General features: G+C 45.9%; 1 protein-coding gene across 1 annotated transcript; it reads left to right on the top strand.

Annotated features, from left to right (window-relative positions):
• Positions 1 to 3,559: 3,559 nt before the first annotated feature.
• Positions 3,560 to 5,363, top strand: LOC140710778 (centromere protein V-like protein 1). Its single transcript, XM_073013208.1, has one exon. The coding sequence runs from the start codon at positions 3,560 to 3,562 to the stop codon at positions 4,376 to 4,378; it is 819 nt and encodes a 272-aa protein (XP_072869309.1). The 3' UTR covers positions 4,379 to 5,363.
• Positions 5,364 to 12,042: the final 6,679 nt, after the last annotated feature.

The raw sequence follows: 12,042 nt of genomic DNA, 5'->3' as shown, positions 1-12,042 counted from the left end.
GCATAGACAGCTGTGCCGTGAAGGAGAATTCCAAAGAACGTATGTAGATACTCTGCCTCAAAGAAAGGATTTATAACTTAGCACCAGTTAGGTGTGAACTTGGCTTAATGACTTCCTTCCAAAGAGTAGCATGTGGACAGGGGCTAAAAGAGTAACTTTTCATGGGAGCACCCAGTCCAACACTGCTTCTGCCAGGTGACCAAGGTCAACTTACACAATCAAAACTGATGTTGATATTATGTACCCTTGATGCGATCAGACGAAAACAGCTCTTTACCTTTGTGGTGATTCTCTGGTAGCTCACAACATCAGTCTAATCATGAGATAAGCATTAGAAAAATCTGAGTTGAAAAATATTCTAGGGAGGTTGGAGCAGGCGGATCACTTGAGTCTAGGAGTTCGAGACCAGCCTGGGCAACATGGCAAAACCTTGTCTCTACAACACACACACACACACACACACATCACAAATTAGCCGGGCATGTTGGTGCATGCCTGTAGTGCCATGTACTATGGGAGGCTGAGGGAGGAGGATGGTTTGAACCTGGGATGTGGCGGTTGCAGTGAGCTGAGATCCCACCATTGCCGTTGCGTACTCCAGCCTGGGTGACAAAGCAGGGAACCCTGTCTCAAATAAATAAATAAATAAATAAATAAATAAATAAATAAACAAACATAAAAATAGAAATAAAGAGAAAAGAAAAAAAAAGATATTCTAGAAAATACCTCACTAGTAACCCTGAAAACTCTCAAGGTCACGGAAACAAGTAAAGTCTGAGAAGTTGTCCCAGCCTATGATGATTAAATGTAGTGTGGTAGGCTGCATGGTATCTTGGAACGGGGGGAAAAAAAAGATATTAGGTAGGAAGTAGCAAACCTGGAATAAACTGTGGAATTTAGTTTTTTCTGCCTCTCAAATACCACCAGCAGGGAACAGTTGGGGCTGCTGTGTCGGCAGATAAGCCAAACACAAAAAAATAGCATCGCAAATGCTCTGAAAATAAACTTTTTAAAAATCCCGGAACCTAAAAATGGACACCAGAATCTACAGGCTAAAACTAAAGAAAGTAGCTGACTTCTAACATCAAATAGTTGTCTCATGTCCAGAGACTCCTAAAGTAACAAGCAAAATACATTGTATGCGGTGGAGCAGAGCCCACCACGTCAAGAACCAGGAATAACACAACTTGAATGAGGAAATACAATCTAGTGGTGCCAACATAGAGACGATGCACACGTTGCCATTATCTGACAAACATTTTACAGCAACCATCACAAAAATGCTTCATTATGTAATTGCAAATAGTCTGGAACCAGACTAGAAAATGGAAAATCTCAGCGGTGAGTAGAAGACGTATAAAAAAGAAATGATGGAACAGAAAACGAAAACAGTGACAGAATTTGGAAACATTGCTGGATGCACTCGGTAAGAGACCTGTGATGACAAAAGATACCATCATCGTAATGGAGGCCCAATCAATAAGACTGACGGCCGGGCGCGGTGGCTCACGCCTGTAATTCCAGCACTTTGGGAGGCCGAGGCAGGCAGATCAACCGCGGGCCAACGTGGGGAAACCCCGTCTCTACTACAAATACAAAAATTAGCTTGGCGTGGTGGCCGGCGCCTGTAATCCCAGCTACTTGGGAGGCTGAGGCAGGAGAATCGTTTGAACCCGGGAGGCAGAGGTTGCAGTGAACCGAGATTGTGTCATTGCTCTCCAACCTGGGTGACAGAGCGAGATTCTTCCTCAAACAACAAAACAAACAAACAGAAAATAGGATTGACTACGCCTGAGCGAGAGAGAGAGGTCATGGAATGATTAAAAGCTGAATGGATCCTCAGTAAAGTTAGGACAATAACGAAGTTCCAATATCCCTACGACTGGAGTATCGAAAGTAGAGAGTGGACTGAAAGTAATATAAGAAAAGAAGGCTGAAAATATCCAAATTTTAATGAAAACCATAAACCCATAGATTCTGGAAAATGAGCAAACTTCAGATAAGACAACCACAAAGCAATTCACAGCAACACACACCGCATAGTCAGTTTTTGAAGCTGATAACATCGCTGAAAGCAGCAAGGCCGACGTGGTTCATTGATTATAGGAGAACGCCAGTTTTAATGAGGGCAAATGTCTCCTCTGACCAGTGGGGCCCATTAGGAAGTGTCCTGAAAAGTTTCAGGTGTTGAACAAAAGTCCTGTCAGCTGTGAAGTCTGTATCCAGTGATACCATCCTTCATGGATGAAGGGGAAATCGAGACATTCTCAGGTTAAAGAAAGCATTTTATCACGAGCAGACTCACGGTGAAAGAATGGCTAGAGCAGGTGCTCCAAACAAAAGAGGAAAGAATAAAAGATGGCCTCTGGAAGTATCTGTCAGAAAGGAGTCAAGACCAGTGGAAAAAACACCCTTAGGGGACAAACCTTAAGCCACCGTTTTCCTTGTGAATTGTGGAAGTCATGTTTGGTGATTAAAGCAAAAAATATGAAACCATCCAATATTCCACACAGAAAGGCAGAGGGGCTAAAAGGGGCTGATGCTTCTACACTTCAATGGAAGTGGTGAGAACTGGATACCAGGAGCCTGTGGTAAGTCACATATGCACATTGAAAATCCCAGAGCAACCACTGAGACAATTTTACAAAATAAAGCACTCGAAAACACTTTCAGAAATCAAGAAAAATCCTGCAAAGTGTACACGTAAGCCACAGAAGGGCAAACAACAACAACAACAACAACAACAACAACAAAAAACAACAACAACAAAAAGGAGGTCTCGGTTAGCCAAGACACGGAGGAAACAAAAGAAAACAAACAGTAAGTCTCTGGACTTAAACACTAGCCCGGCGATCATGGAAATGAACTAAAAACATGTATGAAAAGGTAGATATTGGCAGAGTCAGTGAGAAACACAGTCTGACTATCCCATGTTTATATGAAACTCAGTTCCACTTCCGTTGCCCTGGGTAAATGAAAAGGATACAACGGGTGGGAAAAGTCACATCAGGTAAATATTAATTAAAACAGCAGAAGTAGGTATGTCAACATTAGGTAAAGAGGACTTGATCGCAACGAAAATTACGAGAGAGAAAAATAAAACACTACACCCGAAAAAAAGAATCAAGCCCCCAAGAAGACTTTAGAGGAGTCTTTCCGTGCCCCTCCCACACGCCCCTCCAATTACAGTGTGTGGGCGTTCCTCTCTGTTCCCAGAGCCCCTGGTTCTTATTTCTGTCAGAGCAAAGTGTCCCAAGGCGTTGGGGGCTGTATTTGCATACATCTGATCCTAAATGAATGTGAGTGCTTTGGAAAGCCTGATGCATCTCCACATCCCAGCGCCCAGGCGGGGTGTCTGGTGCCCTGCAGGTGTTTGTTGAATGCCTCCCGACTGCCTTTCAGGTCAGGAAAGGCTGTTGTGATAGGGTCAAGGGAAGGGTCTCTTTACATCGCATTCAACAAGGGGCCAATCCTACTGGCGCAGACAAGGAGGCTGCTCAGCGACTGACGGGGAAATGAGGGTGGGGGGTGGGCACGCGCTCCGGAGGCTGCAGGCGCCATGGGCAGAGTGAGGAACCGGGCCACCGCTCAGCCGCGGAGGCGAAAGCGGCCCGGGGATCCTCCCGCCGGCTGCGCGGCCATCGCGGTCACTGGCGCCAGCCGCGCGCAGTGCCCCCGGGTCCAAGTCGGGGTCGGGAGCCACGCGGCGGCCAAGAGGTGGTTGGATAGGTGGCGACGGAAGCGCCGCTGGCGGCGGGTCCGGAAGGCGGGCCCCAGAGACCGGCTGCCCTCCGCGCCACCGCCGGACCCGCCGGGACCCGCCCCGTCCCCCAAGGAGCTGGACCTGGGCGCACAGCGGGAGCGCTGGGAGACGTTCAGGAAGCTGCGGGGCCTCAGCTGCGAGGGCGCCGCCAAGGTCCTGCTGGACACCTTCGAGTACCTGGGCCTCGTGCATCACACCGGGGGCTGCCACTGCGGCGCGGTCCGCTTTGCGGTCTGGGCCCCGGCAGATCTGCGCGTGGTGGATTGCAGCTGCAGGCTGTGCAGGAAGAAGCAGCACCGCCACTTCCTCGTCCCGGCCTCGCGCTTCACGCTGCTCCAGGGCGCGGACAGCATCGTCACCTATCGGTCCGACACGCACCCGGCGCTGCACAGCTTCTGCAGCAGGTGCGGGGTGCAGAGTTTCCACGCAGCTGTCTCTGGTCCCCGCGTGTACGGCGTCGCCCCGCACTGCCTGGACGAGGGCACCGTGCGCAGCGTGGTCATCGAGGAGGTCGGCGGTGGCGACCCGGGGGAGGAGGCCGCCGAGAAGCCCAAGGCCATCCACAAGACGTCCTCCCAGTCAGCCCCTGCCTGTCCCCGCGAACAGGAGCAGTGATTGGGGCCGCAAGCCCGCCCGAAACCGACCCGGGCGGCCCTGCGGGGAGCATCCGAGTACCTGCACAGATCACATGCTGTGAAAGAGGTGTTTCTGGCCTGGTCAAACCGTGGATTCCCTTCCAGTATTTACCCTTCCTCTCCACTAGTTTTCAGTGAACTCGCTTACGGTCCAAATCTTGAACACACCTTTGTCTGTGTAGCACAACGTTAATCTTGCAATTCGATAAGCAAGAAGAGTGTCTGATTTTTCAAGCCATCCATTGTATCTCTCGCTATTACTGTTCTGCCTACAGTTGTCACAAATCACCTGCAGATGATTCCTGTGTACTGTACGTTGCTGGTGCTATTGTGAACAGGCTTGTTGTTTTCAGCGCTTTGCGTCTGGTGTTTAGGACGGCAACACACAAACAGTTTGTAAACATGTACTAGGACGTCTTCCATTGATTATGGTGTGCGTGTGCTCCCGCACCTGTGAGTTTTAGGTAGACGTTCATATTGTCACTACTTAGATTCGAGTTATGCTATTTCCTGTTTTCTTAATGATATATTTCAAGATTTGGTCGTGTTACATACCTCATTACTCTTAATCACCAAAAGCTGTTACTATTTTGCTTGTTTTTGTTTGGAAAGTGTCTCTGGGTAAGGAGATGGGGATACAGGAATGAGAAAGACACTGTCCACACAGGAATGAGAAAGACATCCGTGCATTGTATGCCCTCTTTAATCTTTTGAAATACCTGTCTTGTACATGTGTTAAGTATATAGAAATCAGTAAATACCTTCTAGGAAACGATGTGTGTTGGTGTGTCTGTAATGTCCGGCTCGGCTATGGCAAGGCTTGGTTCTTGAAAGTACTTGGTCTCAGATTATTTGAGGAGGTGGTGCTGACTCTGGCTTTTGTGGTAGAGACAACTTCCCCAGGGTCCCCTACATTTCTGATGAGGGGAATTAGCAGAGGGTTTACACACTCGGCCTCTGGGGATACACTACCTGTCTTTGAATCCTGGACCTGCTGCCTACTCGCTATATAACCGGTATGGAGTAGATTAAACCCGATTCCTCAACTTGCTCTCTCCTCAAGAGTGTTAACAGCTAACAGAGAGTTTGTTCTCAGGGTAAACACAGTGCCTTGCCTTGACTACCTGATCCATGAATGCTTTTTTTCTCCATTTCAGGCCCCCAAAACTCCTCCTATCAAGGCACCCAGACAATATGAAACTGCATTGTTTAGGGGCGTCCATACACATGGGAAAACCATGAAGAATTGGCAGTGAAATAATCTAAGCCAGCATCAGATTAAGGTTTAACTCTACGGAAGAGGAATGGCTTTGAGTGGGGGGTGTGTCCTGCATTCCTGTTCCTCTTGCTATGTAACAAACGGTCCCACAGTGAGTCCATAAAATCACCGCCATTGTATCATATGCATGGAATATCAGAGGCAGGAATTCAGAAAGGGCGCAGTGGACATGGCTTGCCTTGCATGGTCTGGGACCTCAGCTGCAGAGGCCTGATTGGCTGGGGACTGGAACCATCTGAAGGCTCATTCACTGACATCCCTGGTGCCTGCATAGAGAGGAGTGGAAGACTAGGCCTGGCGAGTGGAGGGCCTCCGTGTCACCACTCCATGGCCTTTGGCTTCCTCACAGCAGGGTGGGCCTCCCAGTAGTCAGGCTTCCCACCTCATGACTCAGGCTCCAAGTAGCACTCTTCCGTATCCAAGGTGAATGTTGCATCACTTCTCACAGGCAAGACTCAGAAGTCATGTTGAGTCAACTGTGTCATACTCTGTTGATTAGAGGTGAGTCACAGTCTTTTCAGATTCAGGCGTGGGAGGGAGATTAAATCGCAGGTCTCGGTATGAACGGGGCAACTTTTATCACAGTACGAGAGATGGGAGATATACTTGTGGCCATACAGTCTGGCACAGTGGGCTAGGTTAGCTGGGGAGCTGGTTATGTTTCATTCGGTTCTCCCACATGGTGGCCACTCAGATGTGCTTAATGGGTCACATATTGTTTGTGTACAGCTGTGTGTGACTGAAGACATAAGAAGGAAACAAAATAGGTGACTGACTCCTATCTCTGAGCAAGACCAAGAGCAGACTAAATGAATGACTGGAGGTACGGAGGGAAGACGACAGTCAGAAGGGGGCTGGCTGCTTAGTCCTGGAGCCGACCTTGGCCCACGCAAACCCAGTCCAGGGTAGAAGTCTTATTGTCTTCGGGACCGTAGGTATTTCTGACCCCACCAGAAATAGTTAACTTCCTGCTGGTTGCATATGCTGGACTGCCTTAGCCCCATGCCACTGACTGCCCTTTCCTCCATCCTTTCTAAGCCCTTTGTTCACTTGTTCATCCATTCCACAAGCGTTTACAGCGGGTTTGGAATGTGTCAAACAGAATGTGAGAAGGACTTAAGGCTATGGACAAAAAGTGGAGTCGGGTAAAGATGCTCAAGCGAGGTTCTTAGAATGTAGCTCAGTTCTTCCATAGAATACCATAGGGAAGGAAAGGGAAACACCCCCCTCTCAGTAGAATGGAAGAGCACATCTGGCACCGGATCCACAAAGGCCGCCTGTTTGTATGCTGGCTCTTCAGATGACATCTTAGGACGAACTCCAGACTAGAAGGTGAATTTCCTTTCTGACAAGTGTCAAGGGAAGACTTGGAAATGTGTTTAAAAAGGAAAATTCCCATCATGAAACCAAATGGAAGACAATATCACTGGTCATAAAATATAACTAGAAATAGATGTAATGAAAATGTTTATTATTATACATAATTTCTATTATTTTGTTTTATTTTTTGAGACAGATATTCGCTCTGGTGCCCAGGCTGGAGTGCAGTGGCTCGATCTCGGCTCACTACAGCCTCCACCTCCCCTGCTCAACTGATCCTTTCACCTCAGCCTCCCAAGTAGCTGGGATTACAGGCACGTGCCACCACAGCCCGCTAATCTCTTGTTGTATTTGTAGAGATGGGGTTTCGTCATGTGAACCAGGCTGATCTTGAACTCCTTAGCTCAAGCTTCCCAACTGCCTCGCTTCCCAGAGTGCTGAGATTACAGGTGTGATACATAATGTGTCCATGTACCTTTGAAAATGAAAAATATGAAATAGACCTAAGCACTCTCTCTCTCTCTAACAAATACTTCACGTGTGTTCCTTTATTTACTTCTCACTAAAATCTTTCAGAACTCCTACTGTTAATCTCAATTGGTGGAGGAAAAAACTGAGACGCTGATAATGGAAGGACCAAGCCCATGGATGCCAAGGGGGCAGGTGGCAGGGAGAAGTTGGAAAGCTAGGGTGATTGAACAGCATGGTCAGTAAGGACCGGGGAAAAAGTAGCTCTCAGGCACTTCTGCCCCATTCATCCTGGCCCCTCTCTGTTTTCATGGATCCAATTCTCTACGCATTTCACCCTATCTCCACCTCACATCAAAGGCAGCTCTTCATCCCTGGCCGAGATCCTTTGGCCAGCTGCCCAGTGCACGCCACCATGATACGGGCCTCCTGTAAAAATCTGAAACGACCATAGATTAGATGCTCTGCTATTTCATGAGCCCCCACGTTGTTTGTTTACGCGCCAATATACTTGTGTCTATGGCCACAAACGACCTGCATATCACAGTTTGGAAAACACTTATTTTGAGGACAGAGGCTTTGAACGGACATCCACCTGGGCTTGTGTCCCAACTCTGCTACTTGTTCCTGCCTGGAATGGCAACAAGTTTTAAGAGTAGCATTCACCTTCTCTGTGAGGCTTCAATGAGAGCATGCACATGAAAGAATGATGGAGCTTAGCCTATATAAGCACTTACTGCATTTGAGCCCTTTTTATTCATCCTGTTGTTGTTTGAGCAAAAATCCAAATGCAGCTTTTGTCTTAACTGCACACAGACTGAGGTGTAGGCACTACTTCCAGGACCACTATCTCGGGAGCTGTCATCCACACTTCTTTGATGTAAAAACTGAGCATAAAAGCAATTCAGCTACAAAAAGGTAGGGGGAGGGAAGAACATAGGCCTTCTGGTTCCTTATTAAGTTACAACTTGCCCTAGACCCTGTCATCTCCCAGTGTATGGTGTGAGGAACAGAGATAGCCTTTTCCGTTCAAAACTGTGTGACGGGGGCATGGGTCAGCAAAGTACAGGGTCCTGCAGGAGCACAGCGATAGGGCACCCTTTGTCAGACAAGTCAGTACACCGTTCTGGGCCTTGGTTTCCTCATCTGTACAACGGCGACAGAACTACATATATCTTAATTTACTGAGGATTTTAAGTGAAGTGCTGGAAGGAGAATATGGAGCTCCATGCCCTGATGCGTCAAATGATCAAGAAATGTCACCCGCTGTTCCTAATACGACTTATGTTATTATACCCCCGATATTTGGGCCAAAGGGACCTAGACCTTATCACTTTTGCCTGGGACTCTGCAGTAAATGCCTCAATGAGTTACCCTGATAACTTTCCCCTCCTCCATTATGACCAGGATCAAGGTTTTTCTGGGAATGGCACCACAATTTCTGTGACTCCACCACAATTCCTGAGACTTGACTCTGAGCCACTATCACAGTCTGCATGCTCTTCCCAATGTGAGGTGTGCGGTTGGTGGGGTTGATGCCATCGCTGTCTCTCGCTTAAATAGTAGACTTGAAGTGAGTGAAGGTCGTTCTCATGGGTCAGGCTGTAAAACATGTAAGCAACAGTGAATTCGGACCCACAAGTGGGCATTGGAGAAATTGTTAACAGCCGGGGAGAGCTGCAGATACCAGCTGGGGAAAACCAAATTACAGCCGCATGGTCTCTGAGATAAACTCTCGTCATTGCAAGGTGGCCAATTCCCGCCTCTAGAAGACCCAGGGAGATTGCTCCCAGCATCCCAGAGGTAGTTGGTTAGGATTCGCATCTCTAAAATAAGTGTTTCCAGTATCACATGCAGGCACAAGGGTGTCCATGGGAAAAACCGACTGTCTTGCCTGAGTATATCTTCTTGCACATTGGAAAATCTTTCCTAGAGACACTTTGATGAAGATTCTCTTTCCCATTTTCTTTCTGCCAACCTGAATAAGATCTCGCTAAATATGGGATATTAAAAATTATGTTTCAGGAGATTGCATTTCTGGCTGTATTGGAGGGAAATAAAAGCACCACATTGATCCTTCCCCCGAAAAGCAACGAAAGAACCGAGATGACAATGGTTCCCAAGATATGGACCTAATGCAATGGAAGAGAACTATCTGCAAGACAGAAGAAAGAGACATGTCGAGCCGTATGCCTGCCTCAGCCTACTGGCGGGAGGAGGAACTCAGGCGGAGCCTCGTTGTCTCCCCGAGTTGTGGAGTACGTGGTAGGAACATGAGTCCTCCTTAAAAAGGAAAGAAATCCTGCCATTTGTGACAACATGAATGAACCTGGAGCATGTTAGGTCAAGTGAAATAAGCCAGGCACAGAGAGACAAATAGCAAGTGATCTCACTTACATGTGGGGTCTCAGAATTGGAACTCACAGAAGCAGAGAGTACAAATGGTGGCTACTGGAGGTTAAGGGTTCGGGGGGCATAGGGAGTGTTGGCAATGGGTAGAAAATTTCTGTTAGACAGGGGGAATAAGTTCAAGGGAGCTATTGTAAGTCATAGTGGTTATACTCAATAGCAATAGATTGGTTATTTGAAAATTCCTAAGACAGTAGCTTTTAGGTGATTCTACCACCACCACCACCAACAACAACAACAAAAACTGATAAATACGTGAAGGGTGGAATATGTTAATTAGCTTGATTTGACCATTCCACAACGTATACAGATACCAAGCATCCTGAGGTACACCATAAATATATACAATGTTTACTTGTCAATTGAAAAAGAAAAAAAGAAAAGAAAGAAACTAATTTCACAAAATGATAAGGGACCACTAGACACAAAAGAGTGGATTGGATCTTACCTCACACTACATACAAAAATTAACTCAAAACGGATCAGAGACCTAAATATAAGAGCTACAATGATAAAACTCTTATAAGGAAATATAAGACTAAATCTTACGTTTCTCTTCCGTAACTCTTACGTTGTGACCTTCCTTTAGGCAAAGGCTTTTGTGTGTTTGTGTATGCATTCAACACCAAAGTACAAGCAACAAAACAAAAAAGTAGATAACGTGGACTTTTAGACAACCCATAGAAAATACATCTGATGGTAGACGTATCCAGGATATATAAAGAACTCTGATAAATCAACAGTCAAATGACCTAATTCAAAAATGAGCAAAGAATCTGAATAGACATTTTGGCAAAGAAAGTATACAAACGGCCAATAGGCACACGAAAAGCCACCCACCATCATCATTAGCCAGTAGGGAAATGCAGATCAAAACCACAGTGAGCTACCACTTCATACTCAGTAGGATGACAAGAATAAAAAAGACAGGCGATAACAATTACTGACAAGGATGTGGAGAGACTGGAGTCCTCATATATTGCTAGTGGGACTATAACATAGGGCAGCCTGGTTTGAAAGAATTTGGCTGCTCCTCAGTACTAGAAACAGAATTTCCATATGGCCCAGGAGGTTCATTCTTAGCTTTCTACAAAAGAGAAATGAAACTCTATGTCCAAACAAAATCCTGTGCACAAACATACACGGTATCGTTATTCCTAGTGGACAAAGGCTGTGACGGGTGCAGGCGTCCATCAGTTGATGAACTGACGGATGGAATTTAGTTTCTCCATTCAGGGGAGTATGGCTTGGCAACAAAAAGGGATGAAATACTGATACATGCCATAACATAACATGAGCCTGGAACACGTGATGCTGCGTGAAAGAAAATCACAAAAGACCACATATTATGTGATTCCATTTGGAAGAACGTCCAGTATATGTAAACTTATGGACTGAGAAATTTTATTGCCATTTGCTTGGAGAAGGAGAACAGGGTGGGAAGTGACTGTTAATGTGTATGGGGCTTCTTTCCAACGTGATTATAAGGTTCTAAAATGCGATTGTGGTGATGGTTGCAGAACCTTGTGAATACGCAGAATGGAAAAAAAAAAAAAAAAAAACAAAAAAAAACAAAAAAAAAAACACCTGAATAGTACACTTTAAATGGGTGAAGTTTATGGCATGTGGATTATATGCCAACAAAGTCTTTTTTCAAAACTACCATTTATCGTCCACTTTATGTGCACTTACCTCTATTTATTTCCAAATGTACATGAGTAACATTCATGTCCACTAATTGGTTGAGACTTTTGAAAAGCACTGATAACCTGATGTATTTTTGGGAGATGAGAAGCAGAAATCAATGGTTAACATGTAGTTTGGCAATAGCTGTGACCGCTGTGAAACTTCATTTCCTACATCTACTTTGACATGACATCGTGGGAATTAAATAACAATGAATATGAAACATTCAACTCGGTGCCTGGGATTAACAGACACTCCAGGAAGGGTGAAACTCATATTACTTACCAGAGTACGGGGAGGATTCATTAAGAAGGTAAATGTTTAAACAATGTACTGAGTCTAGTATGTCAATTTCTTTTTTTCTTTTTTCTTTTTTTTTCCAAGAAAGAACAAGGTTTAAGGTATTTGTGAGAAGTTACCCTGGGGAGTGCAACCATTCTGGAGTTATAACTGTGTTCAAGTCCTGGATCCCACTTACAAGC

This window comes from Chlorocebus sabaeus, chromosome X (genome assembly GCF_047675955.1).
Source record: "Chlorocebus sabaeus isolate Y175 chromosome X, mChlSab1.0.hap1, whole genome shotgun sequence".
In the NCBI taxonomy this organism is placed as follows: domain Eukaryota; kingdom Metazoa; phylum Chordata; class Mammalia; order Primates; family Cercopithecidae; genus Chlorocebus; species Chlorocebus sabaeus.
Note: the sequence above shows the minus strand (reverse complement) of the source record. Positions and strands in the feature narration are given on the sequence as shown.

Excerpts from the sequence above, each read along its gene's own strand:
- LOC140710778 (XM_073013208.1), top strand. The coding sequence starts at position 3,560 with ATGGGCAGAGTGAGGAACCGGGCCACCGCTCAGCCGCGGAGGCGAAAG.